At 51.7% G+C, this 21,474-nt stretch overlaps 1 protein-coding gene across 4 annotated transcripts in view; it reads left to right on the top strand.

The window, feature by feature from the left end:
- Positions 1 to 21,474, top strand: part of DENND1B (DENN domain containing 1B) — a 143,748-nt gene that overhangs the window by 95,135 nt on the left and 27,139 nt on the right. For all 4 annotated transcript variants that reach the window (XM_028531258.2, XM_028531257.2, XM_036016185.1 and 1 more), the window contains 2 exons: positions 9,955 to 10,080; positions 14,475 to 14,576. In XM_028531258.2, the coding sequence (XP_028387059.1) occupies positions 9,955 to 10,080; positions 14,475 to 14,576 (228 nt within the window). The remainder of the gene's footprint in view (positions 1 to 9,954; positions 10,081 to 14,474; positions 14,577 to 21,474) is intronic.

Genomic DNA, 21,474 nt, shown 5'->3' with positions numbered 1-21,474 from the left:
CTTTGATGGGCAATTTTTTTTTGAATTCAGAGGTAGTGCTGTCCCAGTCGAATCAGTTTGCTGTTAACGCGCTTAGTTAAATATAAGAAGGAGTTGAACAGTGCTCCCAGATACAAAAGCCTAAATGTATAAAATGGCACGAGGGACCATCGTGGTAGAGTAACAGTTGGCTGGACACCCCTGGAAGGGGGAGAGAGAGTCTCAGAAGGGACCTGGGGCGGAGAGGGAGCCGCGTGGGTGCATCAGGTCCGGAGCCGGGGCTGGCACGTGGGAGGAAGGCAGCGACGGAGCTGGCGCTGGGGTAGCGCGGAGACTGCTCGCTGCAGCAGGAGATGATGCTCCGAGGCACAGTCCTCGTCCTAAAGACATTTTAGATGGTTGTTCAAACATCTCTCGTAAATTTACCTTTTGTCAACAGTTTTCCAAAAGCCATCCCTTCCACTCCTGGGGGAAATACAATCAAGTAGCCAGTCCTATTTTCTATCATTGTGAATGCTTCAAAGGAGGCATGCCCAAAAATCACAAATGACCTTCCTGAATTTGGGTGTGTGTGAGAGAGAGAGATCTGAGTGAAGAAAACATACTGGAAGCCTGGAAAAAATATTTCTGTTGGGGTTGTTTGGTTACTTAGTAAATTAACTGGGACTGCAGCGGGGCCCCTAGAACTGGGGTGGAGGGGGCCGGGCAGGGGCGCCGCCCTTCCCCGGCGGCTCCGAGCGCGCACGTGCACCCGATTACTGCGTCAGCCCGGCCAGCGGCCTCGGCCGCTCCCGGGTCAGCGGTCACAGTTGTCCCGAATTACTCGTCTTTCTTCCTGCGGACCCTCTGCTGCGCTGCACGCTGTAATCTTCTTAATGGCTTCATTCCAATATTCACACATAATATTGTGGATTTATTGACTGTTAGAAATACGACCCTGCCAGTAGCAGTTCCGCCGCTCGAGGGATTGGAAATTGGAAGAATAAATCAGGGCCCAGCGCTCAGGAGCCCTTTGTTTTCAGGGAGGGGGGGGAGCTCGCTTCCTGTCTTCTGACAAGAACGCTTGTTTTCTGATTCCATCATTTCACTCTAGATTTGGATCATTAGAAGAAAACGAAACCCCGGTTTTATTGGGAGTGATTTTAACGATATTGATTATTACATGGAATAACTTTTAAAAGCAGGCGATGCATTAAGACGCACTGTGGTAGTTTCTGTCTGTGGATACCTTGTGATTTTATTTTTTACTGGCCGCACCAAACAGATCTTCAAGCATGTGTAGTTTGAGTGTTTTGAAATAAAAAAGTACATTTTGGGGCTATAAACAATGTCAATTAAAGTTAGCGTTATTGTGTTATGCTTTTAAGGGAGGGGAAATAAACCCGGTTTGATTAAATGTAACATTTAAAATCTCAAATGCAGTCATTTTAATGTAAGAAAATACATCATTGAGAGCTCTCCTCATTCCAAATATATTCACAAATTTAGTTTCAATTATATGCTAATTTAAAATACTGTATTTCTAAGCTGTTGTTGCTCGTTTTAATTTTTATCATCAACATTTTTCAAGTAACTTGGACGACTGTTATTATTTCAGAAATAAATGGGACAACCCTACTTGTCGGGAAATTAAGCTAATTACGATTATAGTGAGATTTAGGAAATCTGACTCCTGTGACTATTCAGTTAAAACAATTATGAACTAACTCTTCCAGACGACAGAGGTTGGGATTGACACCTGAAAAAGTTGCATGCCTTTGAATATTCATCGTCAAGCAAGTGAATCTTGGCCTCTATTGTTTAACCCTCGTTAGGTCATTTTAACTCAGTAAATTGTAAAGAACAATATGCCCGGAGGCAGGTCAGCAGGCTTCTCCCCGTATCAAAGGTGAAGGGCGGAGAGTGGACTGTCCACGCACGGTGTGTCTGGAGCTGCTGTCCAGCGGGTGTTGCCCCTCAGACCCGGCTGCAGCGCCAGACCCTGGTCTGTGTGTGCAGACGCCGCGGCAGCCAGGGCAGGGAGCACCTTCCCCCCAGACTTACTGCGGGAGCGGGGGGGCGGGAGCGGGAGCGGGAGCGCGCTCTCCGTGCGCCTCGTGGGCAGGAAAGGCCGCGGCGACCTGCTGGACTGACGTCAGGGTTTTCGGCACTGTTTTAGTCTCTCGTTTTCATCTTATCTGGAGTAGCATTGGAAAATGGTACTTTATTTTCTACTGCGAGGGTGTGTGGGAAATAGCGTACACTTAAGAGTTAATGGTACAATTCAGTGCACACCACAGTGTGCTCTGTGTAGGCTGGCTGCATTCGGTATCAAGCGTGTGTAGTCACCGAAGCCCTGAAGAGACCTTGTTATAAAATGGAGTCATTTATATAAAATAAAGACCGCTTATTTTTATGGTGAGGATTCCAAGGTCTCTTGAACAAATAGGTTAATGTTTTTATTGTGATATGCAAAAAGACACACATTGTTCAGAATTACCAAAAATCTTTAAAAGCCTAAAGAACTAGAGAAAAAAAAACCAGAACTCTGATGTGAAATATAGTTTTTAGACCTCTGCATTCAAGTGAGTTAATTAATGTGGGAGTAAGTTTGGAAAAGAATTGGCTTTTTTTTTTTCAGAGAACTTTTAAAATTAGCTTTAACAAAATTTAAGTACACGAACAAATTTAACTCTTGCAGGCAGCTCTACAGATAGTCAATAGATACGTTTCATTCACTGGCTTTTTCCTCTAATCCAACATGAAGGTTCAATATGTTGAATTGTCATAACGCATGTTATAAAGAAAAAAAGAGGCCCCAGGGAGCCTTCTATTGGTTCCAGGTTTGCGGCAGCTCCGCTGTGATCCTCACTGTGTTCCGCAGTGAGCGGAGCTCCCAGTGGTTTCCAGAGTGGCCAGGTGAGCAAGACGACAGTGTTGTGCAGGTTCAGGGTAATTTAGAGAACATGCTTTTTTTTAGTTTACTAGCACAGACTCCAGGAGACAAACACAGCTTTCAGTTGCACCCTGGAGATGTGCAGCCATGCCCCCCCACCTGGGCCCCACAACCTCTAGAATCTGGGCACCCATTCGTGCGTGGCTGCCCAGCTACCAGCCTTGGAGCCTCTCTGTGTGACTAGCAGGCCATCGTCAGTGAGCACGTGGGGAAGCGGAATAGGATTGCATTTCTTTTATCTTTTGTGACAGGAGTTGCTTTCCAAGTCCCGATTTAGCTGAGCATTCCGTCCTGGAGCATTTTATGAGGGTGTTCTCACCCGACTTCCACAGCCTTGAAAGGAAGAACCTGGAGGCATGCTTCAGCCACGCTTTGTGGGCTGTGAGAGCCCGATTGTATCCCCTGGCTCCCGGAACGGGGGCCACTCGGCGAGGGTGGCCCTGAGCTTCTGCGCCTGGCGCTGGGTGTCTGCGGAGACTCGCCCTCTCCTCGGTAGTCCTACTCAGAGATGTGATCGTTGGTGAGAAGTTTTTGTTGTCGTTCATAAGTAAGGTATTAGAGATTGCGCCACTTTCCCTGCTGTTTTCTTGGTGTGTGGGTTTTTAAACATAAACCTTAAACACAAGAGGAAAACACAGTGACGCAGCATCTTAAATCCTGGGCTCCCAGCCACTGAGAGGGTGGTCCTTCTTTTCCTCCAGCGGAGCAGAGACCGACCGTCTCTCTGCGGTGACCCGGCCCTAGCGTCCCCTTCCCGCCTCTGCCCTGGCGCCTCGTTTACGTCCATTCATAGTTTCCCGCTCTCGGTGACATCGCGTGTGCAAGAAGCCCTTGGCTGTCCCATAGCTTTTCATTTCCAACTAAATTGCCTCACTTTTCTGCTAATGTCTTTTATTTTTACTGTGTCGTCTGAATAGCGTGCTTCTCTGTCTTACTGCATGTATACGTGTGTGCATAGTATGCACGTGTATGTATGTATGTATATATGTAGTATGTATAATCTCCACTTGTTTCTACTCCTTCACGTTCTTGGCTTTTCCTACTTAAGAGACTCTGTGTGCATGACCTGACGTCCTGTGTCACAATCAGTCCCCGAATCTTGCTGTGACACCACAATGACTTGGGGACGTTCTAACTCGCTTAGGTTCCCGGGCCCCACCACAGACATCCTGTTCCATTCAACCAGAGCAGCTAGTGCAGAAGTGTGCCTGGGACGGGTTGTTAATTGGTTCACTCATTCTAGAGACAGATACTCGTTGAGCACCCACTGTGCGCCTGCGCTGTGCTCAGAGCCGAGCGAACTGGAAGATGCAGATGCCAGTCTCCTGGAACTCGGCATCTGTCAGGCCACGTGGCCACACCAGTCACAAGGGATGTTGGGAAACAGCCGAGTTAGCCCCCACTGGTCAAAACCTTCAGATTTTTATGACCAAAGAAAGGGAGAGGTAGGGGTGTAGGGGAACTCACAGCCAGCTCTGTCCTAGGTGAGCTGAAAGGAGAGTAACCCTAGCCAAGCCGCCAGTGCCCTCTTACTGGTCTGCCAACTTACGTCCGCCTCCCGAGGCCCAGCCCCTTGGCCGTGGCCATGTGCAAGTGTCTGTGCGGAACTGGCGTGAGTGACGGGGACGAGGAAGCCGAGCAGAGTGGGAGGAGAGGCGGGCCCCTTCGAGAAAGGGAGAGAAGTCCCGGTCGGCTGCGGTGGGTCGAACAGAGGAGAGGCCTGTGCAGAAGCAGGTCACGGGGCCAGGCAGGCTCGAGACCACAGAAGACCTGTGGTCTCGTTAAGGATCTTGGGCGTCCCTGGATGTTCACCGGGGACTTTTAGGGGAGGAAGAGTGAGATTCACTCTGGCCTCTAACGACATCGCCTTGGGTTCTGGGTCCCGAAGATCCCTGGGTATCGGAAAGGAAGCAGGAACAGCTCTTAGGAGACCCTTTGCCGCTGGCCAGGTGAGAGATCGTAGCTGCTTGAACCTGGCTGTGGCAGGAACGTAGGGAGAAGTGGGCAGGCGTGGACCCTACCAGAGGTTCGACGGCAGGCTGGTGTGCTGCATGGGGGGGACGAGACGGCACAGCGTGGGAGAGGGCCCACGAGGCCGAGTTTAGAGCCACGGGATGCATGGAAGTGACTTACGAGAGACCCTGGCACGGAGCTGGGCTCAAGGCGGGAGGAGCGCGGTCCGGTCGTCTTGCACTTTAAGATGCCTCTGAAGAGAAGCAGGTCGCAGACGACACCACGTTTGTTAGGGCCTGATGGGTCATTTACACACACACAGAAGCGAGGCAGCGATGCCCTCTGCGAGGGGATCATGTGCTTTTCATTTGATAGAAGTGAAAGGTTACCGTTTTAATCCTTAAATGGAAGCTTGTTAGAACACTATATTAAGAAGGAACGGTTAATTTTGTTTCTTAAAAAAAAAAAACAGAACGTTAGAAGGATTACAGGGATTGAATACGTGACCCCTAGGAGAACCAGAACCACACGTTTCATGGGAGAATAAAAGATTTTTTACTTTCTAACTTTTTTTTTCCTGAAGCAGATGGTTATTAGAAGCTTCGCCCTCCCCACACACGTGTGGTTTCTAGGCCAGCCGGTGAGTTACGCGAAGGAGGCCCTCACAAGCCTCATCGCAGGGCAAGTGCGGGTGGGCCGGTTCTCGAAATGCTATTTCTGGACATTTATTTTTGCCTTCTGTTCTGGAGGCTGACGTTTCTCTCTGTGGTCCTGAAGAGTTCAGTGAAAATTTCTGGACACGGTGGTTAATTTATTAATTTATTTTTTTCACAAGAGCGGCCTCTGGAAATCAAGCCAGAGAAAAACATGTGTCGCTTCTCCGGGAAATTCCGAGTGCGTCTGCCCCTCCTTCCCCCTCCCTGCTGGTGTCATGGCGTCGTCACTCAGACGCCGCGCACGTGGCCGGCGCTCAGTTCCTTTGTGCCTGTTGGTTCCGTTTGCTCGTGTAATTCCCTCCTTGTCTTCATCGTCACGGTAGTGCTACGAGAGTGGAAGTGCGGGATTGGTGGCGGTGTTCTCCACGCGCAGTGGGCTCCCGGTTGCAGTCCCCCGTGGGTGGCTGGCTGCCTGGGAGCCCGAGTTCTCCTTGTGGGGAAGGCGTTGAAATGCGTCATGAGAGCAGTCAGGTGCTGTTTACTTCTGAAATTCTCTTTACTGCTTTTTTGGGTTTCGTTTTACCATAATACTGAATCATACTCGAAAAATATTTGCAGACTGAAAAATGTGATGAAATACAGTGTCAGTTTTGAAGCAACCGACAGGCTGGTGTGCCGCATGTGGGGGACAAGATGGCAAAGCGTGGAAGAGGGCCCACAAGGCTGTGTTTAGAGCCATGGGGCTCATGGAAGTGACTTACAAGAGACCCTGGCACGAAGCTGGGCTCACGGCGTCATTGGTGATGGAGAAAGAGAAAAAATTTATACTTTCTTGTGAACACATAATAGGGTTGTGTGATGATCACCACAGGACTGAGGTCCCAAATGCTTTTCTGAATTCCGTTGTATGGCCGTATGAACTTGAGGATTTCATGGGAAGAGATATACTAATTTTATAAACCGAGAAGTTTGGGAATTAAAGCAGAAAATGCCGTTTCCCAGACCAGGCCTTGAAAAAGTGCACCGGGGACATTGCCATTTTTTAACGCATAACAACTGCTAAAAGCTAATTAGCACCACAAAGGGCCGATGGCAGCTGGTGATAATTTACCCCACCCCAAGGCCAGGCGAACCGCGTGGTTGACAGTGTGGTGTTGTATTAGAGTCGCATCCTTATATCCACAACTGACTGACTCTCAAAATCAATTTCACGTTTAAGGACTGTCTCTGGCATTCTCTCGTGCACTCAGGAACACTCACTGGCCCGCGCTCTGGTCCCCGAGAACAGGGACCCGCTCCCGTCTTCTGACAGGCGGAGCCCACCGAGCGCGGGTCCAGACAGACTCCCGTTCTGTGCGGCTGTAAGGGCTGCCGTGGTGTAGGAACAGGCAGAGGAAGAGTGTGGCCCTGTTTCCTGCCGGGGAGGAGCCTTGAGTCTCTCAGAGCTGCCCGAAATCGGAACGCCCCCGTGGATGGGCCCTGGCCATAGACACGTCACGGGAACCGCCCAGGCAGCTGGACACGTGCTAGTAGCCAGACGAGAAAGTCAAAGGAATTGGGCAACATCAATCATTTTAATACTCCGTTTTGTCCAACCCAGTCCCTTTCAAATATTAACTGGTTCATCATGTCATCAAAGTGAGCATGACGAGTGAGACTTTTTCACCTTTCCCGTGCCGAGTGTGGAAAGTTGCACGTGTGGTGTGTGCTCACAGCGGACTCAGGTCGGGCCGGCCACACTGCGAGGGCTCGGGGGTCCCACGGCCACCGTACTGGCCCCGGAGTTCTAGAGCCGGTTTCCCCGTCTCTCCCGTTTTCTGCAGCAGTGGACTCGGCCGTGCACTCAGTGGCGGCAGGGGCTGGCGGCAGTGTGGTTAGCACCCTGGGTGGGCGGTCCGGCCACGGGGGGGGCCGGGGGCTGCCCGCCCCGGAGAGCTTCGAGTTGCCGGCCCTCTCTCTCTGACCACGTGCATCGTGACTGTCCTCCGAACCCCTCACTCGGGCAGAACCAAACTGTTAGTTCCATGGTTCGCAGAGAAAAAACTCTTCCAGGAATTTCCTTTAGCAAAGATATAAGGCATGACAGTTTTAAGTGTCTTTTTTTTTTAATTTTCTAAAGTAAAATTTTAGCATGACCCAGTCAGCCCTGGCGGGGGTGGCTCAATTAATTGTAGCATCTCTCTGTACACCAAAAGGTTGTGGGTTCAATCCCCGGTTGGCGTGTGTTCGAAGGCAACCAGTCTCTGTTTCTCTCTTTCTCTCTCTTTCTTAAAAAAAGAAAAGAAAAGAAGTGCCCTCAGGGGAGGATAAAAAAGTAAAATAACCCAATCACGAACTTTTTTTATAAAGCTTGGAAAGACTTCCGTTACAAGCCTTTTCTGGAGGCAGTGATTAAACACACACGTGTATTATGTTCATTCCCATTGGCTTTTCTTAGAAGGCATTTGAGACTCAAAAAAATAACGTAATTATGAACCTCAGAATAAAGGACACTGAATCCTAGGGCTGGTGTTTGCACCCTTCTTTGGCCGTGTTTATCGTTTGGACGTGCCGGTTACCTAAAAGTGTGCCTTTTCTGAGGTTAGATTCGAAGAGTCAGAAGTTCCTGTGAAACGAGTTCTGGTTTGTGCACTTCTGTGGGCGAAGTGAATCAAGCTCTAAACTTGTGCCTGAACCCGTGGAGCTTGGATATAGACGGAAAAGATCGCAGCCTTTCGGGGAGGCCGCCACTGCGGGCCCTTTCTGCGTGGCTGATGGCCACGGCCACACAGTCGTTTTCTCAAAACCATGGTTATAATTGGACCCAATGGGGGTCTCCTCCTTTGATCGGATCAGAGCAACTGTGACTCTACACTGGAAATGTCACCCCTGCGGAAGGTTTGTCACCTGTAGAGCTGGCCTTTCCTCTGATGCCCCCCCTTCACGTCTCATTAGCATTATTCAAAGCGTAGTTGTTAATTAGGTTGACACTTCAATTGCCATCATCATCAACAAGAGTAGTTGGGGCCACTGGCATAAAGGAAGGAAAACATTCCTTCCTTGCAGGTACTCATGTGTGTATATGCAAAGGGGAGGTGACAGTGTTTTGTTACCTGGTAGTTTTGTAAGGATGCGAGCCCGCTCCGAGACGGGAGCAGTCCCACCAGAATTTGTCTCGTCACGTGCCGTACACACATGAAGTCACCTCCCCCCGGAAAAAGGAGTAATATGCCCGTAGTATGATCATGCTGACATGTTCATCTAAGTAAGGGCTGTTCTTAAGTAATGTGCCTTGCTTAGCATCCACAGAACTTGAAATGAAAGGACGGAAATGTAGGAAAAATTATATCAACCTTGGGGGCCTTTTAAAATGATGCCAGTTCACGGCCCTGACCGGTGGGGTTCAGGGGGTGGGGCATCGTCCCACAGAGTGAAAGGTCGCTGGTTCAGTTCCTGGTCCAGGCCCATGCGTGGGTTGTGGGCCTGGTCCCCGGTCGGGGCACGTGCCAGAGGCAACCAATCGACGTTTCTCTCACACATTGATGAGTCTCTCCCTCTTTTTCTCTCCTCCCCTTCTCTAGAAATAAATAACATCTTTAAAGGGCCCATTATGCCAATTCCCAGATAATAGAAATTGGCATCATTTAAACCCGTTACTACTTTAATCTGATTACTGGTTCACAAGGCAGTGCCGTTGAACTCAAACCGCCCATGAGCTCAAACTTGATGGCACTGGGTTCACAGCCTGGGTTTGTCACTCACTAGCTCTCTAGCGGGGGCACACCGATTGACATCGTTAAGGTCCTGTTTCTTCATTCATAGTGGGGAACATGCATGCTTTCCCTAGAGGACCCTGAAGAGCAAATGAGACAGTGCGTAACATTTGCATAACGTAATTCTCTCCTCGCCGTAGGTTCTCGATAACTTCTCCTCATTGCCCTCCTTTTATCTGATAATGGTCCGAACTATTCAGCAAATGCCTGGAAAATTGCATATGCAAACGAGGCTTCCAAAAATAAAGTGAAATAGTAAACTGGCCCTGGAGGATCTGTAACAAATAGCCTCGCAGCGCAGAAATGAACAAGACCCACCCCCGCCCGGTTTCATCCCAGAACAAGTAGATACAGGTCGTAATTGCTTAAAAAAAAAAAATCTGCCGAAAAGCGGCTCACAAGCAGTTTACCGTAAAATAATTAAAGCTTATTTATGTCAAGAGGCCTTGGGAGAAAAAGAGAGCATAAAGCGATTTGCATTAGCAGGTTTCCCGGGGTTCCTGCCTTCGGTTCAATTAGCGGGCCAGCAGGTGCTCCTGTGGGTGGACAGACTCGGCTCTCGGGAGGAGGCTGGGTTGGGGCGGACCCGCAGCCCCGGCGGTCTGCCTGCCCACCGGGTTGGTACCTCGCCGGGCCAATTTCCGAGGTGTTAATTTAACCGTTGCTCTCCGCCTTGCAGGTCTCGGCCCTCAAACACAAGCTGAAGAAGCAGTCCACGGCGACAGGGGACGGTGTGGCCCGGGCCTTCCTCCGGGCACAGGCTGCTCTGTTCGGGTCCTACCGGGACGCGCTGAGATACAAACCCGTAAGCCTGCTGTTTGCATCTGCGTTTTGATAGTTCCCTGGGACGGGGCGGGCAAAGCCCATCGTTGTAACGTCACACTGGAACAGGGTATCCTACAGGTCTTTTAAGATCCAGAAATAGTGTGCTTTCTTAAAACAAAAACTTCATGTTCCATCTGCAGTTTCTCCACTTTCTGGGTTTTGTCCTTGTAGGAACCTCGAGTTGACATTGCCCACATTCTTGTGCCCGTCACCCTATTTATCTTTCTAAAACTGGAATACTTGCCTCTTAACCCATGAATGGTATCCATGCATGTTTAAAAAACCACCCGGTCTTGTTAACATCATTCGGGAATTAACCAGACCATTGGGTGTATTACATTAATGAGCATAGAAATAAGTCCAAAATGAAAGTTTAAAAATATTAGACCTTGAAAATTCTGCAATATTTGGAGATTTATTGTCTTCGTCATTCCTAACAGGCTCATCCATGTAGCGCATTCTTGCTCCTTTCACCATTTCTTTTTCATTTTAATATCCTAAAACGGTTACTGTGGAGAATTGTAGCTAAGGTTTGAGATTGTCCCAAAAGGTAGAAATCCAAGTATGTTTGTTTCTCTCTCTGAATGATGGGTTAAGTGCGTTAGTCTGATTTCGTGGGGAGCAGTTCAGTGCCCTTCGGTGCCCGGAGGAGTAAGCCGCAGTGGGTGGGGAACACGGACCCGGTAATGAGACCTGCAGCCCGTGGGGAGGAATTGCACGGATACCGCCCCGCACAGCCCCACCCCCCACTTCCCCCGTCTCTCCGGACCTCCGCCTTCCTATTTATAAAACGCCAGTTTTCACACCTGTCCACCTTCCGGGGCCGGTGTGGCAACCCCGCTGTCAACTGTGGCGCCCCACACAAATGTGAGCGGCCTATCCTTTTTCTGCACTGACCACGGACGCAGTGGCTCCCAGCCAGTGGTGGCGCTCGCGTCTCTGAGGAGTCGCCGGGCTGTTGGAAGGGGTCTCCGAGTACACAGGCAGACGCAGCATCAGCATCCCCGTCTGACTGGCAAGCTGACTGTTTCTGGAATGTGTGTGTATTTTTTAGAGCACTGTAGGACTCACAGCACTGTACGTGGGGCACGCATCTCACACAGGGGAGTCTTCAAAAATCACGTGGTTAGACGGTCTTGTTCTCGAAAAGGCTGGGAATCAGCCACCTGTCCTCCGCATGTGCACGGTCAGGTTGTCGAACTTCGGCGACGACAAACACGAGTTTCCAAGACACGGGGACTAATTCGAGCTGTCAAGGTTTTAAAAAGAGAGATTGACTTCAGGTTCACAATTCAGGAGGAAAAGTCAAAAGTATCGCTTTGCTTGAATTACGCCACATTTAAGTACTTCGGAATGGTTACAATCTCCACGTTTCCTTTTCCTTCCTTGATTGAGGACAGGATTTCAATGACTTGGACTTTTTTTTAAAACATCTCGGAAGCCCAGCGTCCTGGTGTCAGTGGGAAAAGATGTAATTTCATTGTAGGATGCCTTTCTTTCCGTGTACTGATCACATCTTACTCTGAGTGTATTTGTTCATTTATCCACACTTTCCCGTTTCTGTGTGATGTCTTCTTCCTCTCCCTGCCGGCTCCTTCTGGGAGCTGGGGATGGCGTTTTCATTCTGCACGCTTTCTGCTGCCTCAGCCTTTGAGCGAGAGCTAAATTTTGAAAGTATACTGAGTGTGTTTAGACTGTTTCTTTTTTTCTCTATTTCTCATCAAAAGCAATAGTTGTTAAGGGAAATTATTTATTTCTTTCTTGTGCACAAAATACCATTTGCTGTTTCAGGCGTTGCCTTTGCAAATGACCCTGCATTCTAATTCATTAAAAATACATGCACTTTATGTTATAAAACTCCTTTTGGACATTTACATACTAGGTCCATGTCTCTGGCATATTTTTGTGACTGATGTAAAAAAAGATCCAAGTTTAAAAGTTACAGTTATTTAAGGGTTTTGTGCCTTTGCATGCATGTATCTCAGTAGCGTCCTCCTGAGCGTACAACTGGAAAAGAAAAAAATTGCTAATTAGCATTAACCGGGTATGACATCTTTAACTAGGTACTGTTTTTCAGAGTTTCGTGGCCGTTCGCACACACAGAAAAACCTCGGTTTCCCTTCGGGGTGTTGGCAGCCTTGGGGGGGGGTCTGGGACCCACCCCTCCCAGGCGTTGGGGGGCCTCCCAGTGGGCTGGCCGCCCGCGTCCCCCTCCCAGATGCTGTTTTCCTGAACGTGGACCTCAGTTCAGAGGATCCTGCCTGAGGCTCCCAGGCCCGAGATGCTCAGACGCCCGGCCCTCACCGGCCGGCCCTTTCTCCGCCCCCAGCAGCGCTTTCGCCGTCTTCCTCGCCCTCGATGGCCGCCCTTCCTCCCCGCCCCAACGCTGGGGTGCAGACGACCCCTTCTGTCTGAGGACTGATCGTGCATGTTTTCTTTAACACGCCTCCTCTCCTTTTAGTGTATCATTCATCATATTTCTTATCACCTTTACAGATGCTCATCATTTATTAATTTCCATTAAGACAATAACTGACCACTGGGTGCCCAGTGGGCTCCAGGCATGGATAGGCCCGTTAGATAAACTCTTTTGCTTCATCTCTACAAGCCTTTAAAACATTACCTTTTCCATTTAAAAGGTGAGGAAAGTGGTGTTTCTAGAGTTTGGATAAGCTCGCTAGGGTCCCCAGCTAGCCAGGGCTGGGACGTGCACTGGGTCCTGGTCTCCCCTCTCCCGTTCTGGCCCCCGGCCCGGGTGGGACGCGCCTGCTCTCTCTGGCGTCCGCCGTGATGCCACTCACGCCCGGAGACAAGGTTCCTGGACGTACGTTTCTCCCGAGTGCAGGTGCGTGGGAGGCGTTCAGTGCGCGCCTACTCACTTACGGGAGACAACTCGTGAGACAGAGCCCCAGAGTGTTCTCAGAGGAGCGCAGGGTGTGGGCCCCGCCCAGCCAGTGCGCGGGTGAATCGGGGAAACCATTTGTGGTGGGCGCCGCGCATTGCCGGGAGTGGTCCCGTCTCCCAGGTCCTGCACCCCTCGGACCTCCTTCCTCTTCCCCCAGCCTTGAGGGGAGAGGGGGGCCGGGCGCTGGGGGGGGAGGGGGAAAGCCGCAGGAGATGCAAATACTGGTTCCAACTGCAGAGACTAAACAGGTGGCCTACCTACCTGCTGCCGAAGAGCAACTCACCTTACGGATGAAAGCACTTAGAACGGGGGAGCAAGTGACCGAGGCAGGAACGTGGTGCCTTTCTCGCGGCGGCGCCTCTTTTACCCTCTTCCCGCGACACAGGGTCACGGCCGACAGATCGGCTGTGCCGGCAACTGACCACAGAGACAGACACAACTGCTTAATGCCGTTGGCAAGTGATTTAGTTAAAAGAATGGATATTTTGCTCTTTGGGGGGGGATCTTAGCCAGTAGTGAGGTGGCTACTTTTTTTTTAAAGATTTTTTATTTATTTATTTTTAGAGAGAGGAAGGGAGGGAGAAAGAGAGGGAGAGAAACATCAATGTGTGGTTGCTGGGGGTCATGGCCTGCAACCCAGGCATGTGCCCTGGCTGGGAATTGAACCTGCGACACTTTGGTTCCCAGCCCACACTCAATCCACTGAGCTACGCCAGCCAGGGCTGCAAGGTGGCTACTTTTGAAGGCCAAAAACGTGAGCTCAGACCCATGTGCTGGGTGAGGTGTGGAGATGAGGGCGTAGGCCCCTCCCAGCACCCGCTGATCTGGGTTTGGGTCAGATCCTCCTTCTGGGACCAAGTGGTTGTGTGTGACTTCAGCGCGTTAGTTTCCTCAAGTGTAGAGAAAGGAGGTAATGGTATTGGGGGGACAGTTAGAGGATGTAGGTAAGGGACTTAGGACACAGCTGACTTATAGTCAAGGGACTCTGTATTAGCTACTTCATGAAACATGACGTGTCAGAAGTAGAAAACTCGGTTAGGAAGTCCCTTCAATGCAACTAAAACAAAACACCCTTCTCTGCTCCCCTAAAGGAAAAGCACTGTCATAAACCTGAGCTTACTTTGAATTGTGGGATGCGTGTGATTGTGAATATGCATAATTCAGACTGGTGATGTTAAATCTCTGGAGGAGACTGGGTTTTACATTGAGGGCGTGGCACTGAGCATTTCGAGAGCCTAAGAGATCTTCAGTTAGGAAGCTAGGGTGCAGGCTCGCCGGGCGGGGGTCTCTCTACCTGCCCGGAACCCGGCCGTGCTGCAGGAGGGGCTGCCTGACTCCCGTCCGCCTGAAGCGCCTTGCGTTTGGTGCTGTGTCCGCACCGTGTCCACAGCCCCCCCCCCCCCCCCCCCGCACGACACAGGCTCATCCCGAGTTTGCGCTAATGCCTGGCATCCCTCTGTTCCCCCCAGGGCGAGCCCGTGACTTTCTGCGAGGAGAGCTTTGTGAAGCACCGCTCGGGCCCCATGAAGCAGTTCCTGGAGACCGCGGTCAACCTCCAGCTGTTCAAGCAGGTGAGAGCGGCCTCCGGCGGGCGGGTGGCGCTGTGGGGGGCGAGGGCGGCGAGGAAGGGACACAGACATCTCGGGCAGCTGTGTCGCTTCTGCGTCACCTCTAAACCCCGAGTGACATCTTTGACAGAGTTTCCAGAGTTTTTTCCTTTCTTTTGTAACTCTAGAGTTATCTTAGCGTGGAACTCCAAAAATATTGGGTAATACTAATGTTGCTGTTAAAAAATTCCTTGTGGAAAGTGCTAAGCCGGTGGCCTCCCCGAGAGGGAGGATCACGAGCAGTTGAAACAGCAACGTGACTGTTTTCGGTGAGGCGCCGTCCCCGGGGTGGGGGTGGGGAGCCGCTGTGGTGCGGCAGATGCAGATGGTGAACAGACGATGTTTTTTACAGGACGGTCCCGGTGTACCCCACTTTGTAAAGTCAGCCACGAATGTGCAACTTTTTAAAGCTTTGCAGGAATTTTTATAGCCATACATAGAAATTCAGAGAAAAAAAAATCGGTAAGCTTACGGTGTCTCGATTTTGGGCTCGGAAAAGGTCGCCGCCCTTTCGAAGGCAGGAGGTGGACGCCGGAACTCAGGGAAGCTGCCGCCCCTGGTCTTCCACCCCAGGGTGCGGCCACGGTCTTAGCTTCCGTCTACACAAGTTAGGTCCTTAACTCCTGCTTTTCTTCCGTCACATGTGAGAATTTTAAGTGTCAGCTTAGCTGCGTGCATTCCACATCCACTGAGGAGCCGCAGTGGGTCACCCGCTCTGCCCGGGGCCGTGACACAGGCGTGAAGGGGGCCCTCGTGCGCCGCGGCCGGGCGTGCGGGCTGGTGCGGCCGCTTGTGGTGGAGTGGCAGTGGGGGGTTCCTCCGGACGTGAGCAGTGGGTCTGCCTTGTGACCCGGCGATTCCACCTCTGGGTGTATGTTTGAAGAAACCCAGAGTATTAATTTGAAAGAACATATGCATCCCCATGTTTATTGCAACATTATTTACTATAGGCAAGATCTGGCAGCAACCCAGCTGCCCATCACTCTGTATGGTGATATATATATATGTGTATATCATTCATATATATATATCTCATTCATATGTATATGAATGATACAATATTAGTACTCAGCCATGAAAAAGAAGGAAATCTTACCATTTGCAATGGCACGCATGGATCTAGAGGATATTGTGCGAAGTGAAATAAGTCAGTCAGAGAAGACAAATACCTTATGATTTCACTTATTTGTGGAGTCTAAAGAACAGTATAAATTAACAAACCAGACAGAAAGCACACCGGAGAACACTTTGGTGCTACCACTTAAATGTGCACATGTCTTGTGGCCTGGCGATTCCCCTCGGAATTACGCACGCTAAAATCATTCACTAAAATTGTGCGTAATGGCAGTGTGCTGGTAGCAATCTTGGCTGTTCGTCAGAATGGAAAGAAATGCACTTTTGTTGAAACAAATACACTTTTGTGTTCGTGCAATAGAACAGTTCACGGCAGAGAAAAGAATGAGCTGCCGCAACACCGCGTGAATGAATGAGGGAAGGAGCTAGTCCTTGGAGAGTTGATGCGATGAGTCCTTTCAGGCCACGCTCCACAGCAAGGACAGTGAAATAAGGCGTCATTTAGGGAGACATCCACGCGATGAAACGGTGAAGGAAGAGGCACACAGGGGAAGCTAGGGGGACTGTGGTCTCTCCCGTGGGGAGCAAGGGGCACACAGGAACGTTCTGGCAGTCTGTCTTATTATCCTGAAGGTATTAATCATGTGAGTCATTACAATTTCAGTCATTCAAGCACTGCATGAAAAGCGCAGGTGTAAACGCTCCCGGAGGGGCCAGCAGCCGGCCGTGGGCTGTGTGGTGGGCGGCTTCCGAGCCTCCGTGTCTGCCTCCGTGTCTGCCTCCGCCACCCGGGTCAGCCCCAGAGGCCACGCAGCCGGCGGGAGCTCCCCGCGCTCACATTCCGCGATACCGTGAAGTAAACAGCACCGAGGTGGAGGGGGGCGGGCCCCGCTGGGTGGACTCCCCTGCAGATAGTGCACTTGGAAGGGGGCCCAGAGGCAGCTCCTCAAGCAGCTCCGCCACTCTGACAGCCCCATCCCTCCTTCGCTTTACGGGGGTTTCAGCCGTTCTCTTTAGGGCTCTTACCTGTGACCTGCACGGGGTCTGCAGGTGACGTCTTGGGATTGTCCCTGTGCCCATTCCCTGCCTTGGGTCCTGTACGGGGGCCGTGCCGATGCCAGCATGGGTGGGTGGGGGGGGGCACTGGGTGAGGTTTAGTGGGAACTTTCTTCTGTATTTGCAACCTTTCTGTAAATCTGAAACTGTTTAAAGTTTAGCAGTCTGGATTCACCCTGTATCGACAACCTACCCCCTCCTCGAGGTGCAGGCTCTGTAAAGACCCGGATCACTTTTAAGTGCCTTGTATCCGAGTAACTGACATGTCACAGGCACCTCACGTTGAGGGACAGAGCAGCCCGGTAAAAGCCGCCGAGCGGCTCCCCGTTAGCAGGAACGGGCGTGGACATGCTCTGACAGTTTGGGTAGATGACGGGCTTGTGAAACCGAACACAGTGGAACTCATGGGGCAGAAACCCAGAGCCTGAAGGAGTGCGGGGGCGCGGGGTCTCCGACAGAGCGGGGTCTGTCGTCTGAAACCCGGAGCCACGGCGTGGTGTGCTGTGTGGGGCGCGCACTGGGCCCTCTGGGCTCTGCCGTGGCCCACTCTCCCTGACCCCGTGGGACGGCGGGTGAGAGTAGTGGGTCAGAGGCCAGGCATTTCCTTCTCATGGTCGCTGGGGATTTTGGAAGATTTCAGAAAGTTTTTCACGTAAACAATACATTCTTATAAATTTTTGACATTTTCCTGTCAATCTTTTTAGAGAAGAAACACATAGTTGGTTATTTACAGCACGTAATTTCCAGCCAAGCTCCACACACACATGAGTCGTACTGACGACCCAGCAGGTCCGGAGTGCTGGGAGCCCCCTGCCCCACGATGGCCGTGCGGGCCCGCTGCACCGGGCACACTTCACGACAAGAAAAGGGAGGGGAAGGGGAATGTGGGCCAGGGGGCTGTGGAGACGCGCTGGCAGAGGAGGGAATGAACACGAGAGAGAGAGAGAGAGAGAGAGAGAGAGAGAGAGAGAGAGAGAGAGGGAGAGAGAGGGAGTCGGCACAAGGATGCACGTTTGCAAGCTGCCTTGTTAACCCATTTCAAGCAGTGCCCTCAGCCATGTTTTTCTAAGCGCGGTCTCAGAGCGCCCGCACCAGATGCACGCAGGAAATCCATGGAGGATGCGTGTCCTTCAGGCTCCCCTTCCCAAGTTCCCATTCAGGGTCTGGGATCAAAACCTGGGAATCTACGTTATTAGTGAAATGTCATAAGCACACACACGCTCAAGTTTCAGAAACTCGCGTCTCAGTACTCTTTATCCAGCCCCTCATGCACCCATCCGTCTAGTGTGAGTGCCCGCCGCACCCTGGGCCGTGTGCCTGGTGCTGGCGGACTCGGGACAGCCGAGCAGGAAAGGGCGTCTGCCTCTGTGAGCCTTTGCTCTGTGGCGGGAGGGGGCAGACAGTCGATGAAATAAGGCGTGTAGCGTGTTCAGAGCTGAGTCGTGTGGGAAAGTAAGTAGAACAGGAGCGGGGACCCCCCCGGGGTGGGGGGGGGCAGGCAGGAACTGGAGAGGCAGCTTAGATTTCAGGGAGGGGTGGCCTGGGCCCACCGTCCTGTGGGGTGGCCGAGAGGACAGCAGAGACGAGGAGGACTCGGAGGGTGACCGCTGAGAAGAGACGGCCGCTCGGGCGGGTCGGTGGAAGGTACGGCGCGAGCTGGCTGGATTAGGGGTCCGTTCTGGCGCCAGGGTCGCTGTATGACCTGAGAGAGGCCGGCTGAGGTGTGCGAGGCGCGGGGGCCAGAGGGTGCTCACCCCCAACCGGGGACGGGAGACGGGGGGCGGGGAGACGCAGAGTTCAGTGCTGGGCACGCGAGGTTGACACGTCTGCTGGGCGCCCCGGCAGCGTCTGGGCTCGGCAGCTGGACGAGTGAGGCCGGGCAGACGCAGACTGGAGACACGTGGTCGGGGGTCATGTGCATGTAGAGGGCGTTGGAAGCCACCCGGCTGGAGAGCAAGGGAGACGACCAGGGGCGTGCGTCTAGATGCAAGGGACAGTTGGTCCAGGGACTGGGAAGTGGCCGAGGGCAGCCGCAAAGGAAGCCAGGAAAGACGCGTGGCCAGGTGAGTGGGAGAGGACGCCGGACAGTGACTTATCTCCGCGGCCAGGTGGATCACCGCAGAGCTGGGGACCGACACTGCCCCGTGCTCCTGACAGTTCATCACGACAAGGACTTGGTGTCCAGCCCTGGATGCTGCAGCAGGGACAGTTTTACGGTAGAGGGGAGCGTGGAGGTGGGGCCAGCTGGAGCAGTAGGTGGGTCCAGGAGCAGGGGCCTGTCTGGGGGCCGTGGGGAAGCTCCAGCCAGGACAGAAAACTCTCTCAGGAGGAAGGAGGCAGGTGGCCAGGGGAGTCCGTCTTGGGGACGGGTCCAGACACCAGGAGTGCAGGCGGAGTCTCTGGGGGGGGGGCAGGGAGGGGACAGAGAGTGAGGTACTTAGAGCCAGTGGCGGTCCTGGCCTTTTCCTGGCTTCAGGTTTCTCATTTCCGGTGAAGCAAGGCCAGGAGCTGAGAGGGGGAGGGGGAGGGGGAGGCGGCGGCTCCTTGAAGGAGAGAGAAGGTAGGAAGCAGACGGGAGACAGGAGACGAGTGGACTGACTGGGGAAGGAGCAGGGTCGTTCCTGCCCATCGGGGCACACACACTGCAGATCCTGCCACAGGTGAATCCGAGGGGGCGTGGTCAGCGTGGTGGGCGGGCCCCTCTGGACACCTGCTGGGCACCATGTGGGGGGGGGGCCCTGAGCACCTGCTGCTCCCAGCTGTCCTGCATGGTCCGTGCCAGGCCCCCTTTCCTGGACCCCCTTCTCCCATAAACCTCGGGGCTCCCTCCCTCCCTCCCTCCCAGCTAGCAGCTCTGGGCCCGACCACCCCCACCCTGATGTTCCCACCACGACGTCCCCACTGGCCGCCCTCGCTGTTTGAACGTGAATGCTACCCGCCCCCCGCCTCCCTCCCCCGATTCCCGGCCACCTTCCTACACTGACCACCTCCTCACGCACTAAATAATCGGTGTTTTTGCTTGTTTCCTGCCATTGCCCCCGCTCCCCCCAGATGGTGGAGCATCGCGAGGGCTCGGGTTTTTGTGTGTTTCTTTCATTATCGTGTTTCGTCTCCTAGAAAAGTGCCTGGCATGTAGTAAACATTCAATGAAATATTTAGTGAATGGTCAAATTAATTAATTCTTTGGTCCCCTGGTCATGACGTTCAACAGACTCAATTCGGAGACAATTGTTTAATGTCTGCCCGTTAGCAGACCCTGGAAGGTGCTGTTGTCCCGTTCATGTTGTTTGAAACTATTAGTTGTAATAAGGAATCGGGCTGAACGGGCTGCTCCTACCCTTCAGTGTCCTTCTGTTCATTGTCTCATGGGAGTGGGACTTAGTGTACTTAACGGCCCTGCGACTGCCTCACCTTTGAGATGAAATAAAACTAACAATATATCTCTACTCCTTCACATACTTCATTCTCTTGATTTAAGCTCCATCCTGACCTAGCTTATTCCCACTTGTTACAACAGCCCGTGTTTATATATAGCTACTAACCGAACACCTTGCATTTCGCAGGTGTCCATAAACATCTGACGACTTAATTTATTGTAACACGTTAATGTGGTTTTCACTAACCTGTCAAGGTTTACGGAGCATTTATAAGGTGAAATATTGAAATGAGACTTTTTTTTTCAGCCCAAAATGTTATATAGAAAAGAAAGTTTAAAGAGCCCTAAATAAAGAATATATTTTAAAAGTAAGGTTTTTTTTTTTTTACTGGATTTAGGGTGTTTTTTAATTGCTAAATATTTCTGATTCATTTAAAATGTATTTTTCTCTAGCTCTCAAGACTTGAATTTTATTAGATTAGTTATCTTTGTGTCCAAGAAGCGTTGCTGAGAGGAGATAGTTTTTTGCAACCCGGTGACCTTTCCTCCAGGCGGCAAGGGCAAGTGGGCGTGGCCTGTGCTGCCGTGCTGCCCCCGGGCCTCAGGCTGGTGCCCGCAAAGGCGGGCGGTCCTCTGGCCCAGCTGGGCGGAGAATCGCTCCCTCGCCCTCTGTCCGCAGAGCAATCTTTTTCGGGCTTTTTAAAAGAATCAAATGTTTCACTATTGCCATGCTCAGAGTTTTGATTGGTTGGCTGCAGTTAAAGATTTGTGTAACATGCGCCCAGACCACTGAACTCACTGGGACCCCGATGAACAGCGTGACTTGGGGGGTTTTGGAATAGACGCCACGGATGCACCGACTGGTGCGGAAGTAAAGCATGGCGAGAAGCCTGCGATTTGCCCCTGAAGGAGGAAGACTCCCTACTGGCCCACTGGCCGTGTGTTCAAGTTCATCTGTGGATCTGATCAGAGCAGATTCTTCATTGTTGTGTACGGAACTCTGTCCTCAAGTCTCTTCTGTATGCTTCGTTGCATGGTTAAAGTATGTGTTTTATGCTTCATTGTGTTGTAAACACCGAAGTGATGAACACTCATTGTCATCGAAAGTATCACTGACTGAGGTGCATTTAAAACAACCAGTGATGTCTTTAAATTGACTCAGTTTCCTACCAAGATGGTCATTTGGAAACACTGTGGAAAAGCCGAGTGACACCAATATTAGCCAGAGCGAGCAGGGGGCAGTTGCGCTGCTTGACAATATCTCTCCTGTGACCTGTCACCCCACTATCAGGCTGGGTCACCAGACTGACAAAATCCAGTTCCTCCAAGTAATGGGGCGATGTAAGGGGACAGTGT

Source organism: Phyllostomus discolor, chromosome 15 (genome assembly GCF_004126475.2).
Source record: "Phyllostomus discolor isolate MPI-MPIP mPhyDis1 chromosome 15, mPhyDis1.pri.v3, whole genome shotgun sequence".
Taxonomy (NCBI): domain Eukaryota; kingdom Metazoa; phylum Chordata; class Mammalia; order Chiroptera; family Phyllostomidae; genus Phyllostomus; species Phyllostomus discolor.
Note: the sequence above shows the minus strand (reverse complement) of the source record. Positions and strands in the feature narration are given on the sequence as shown.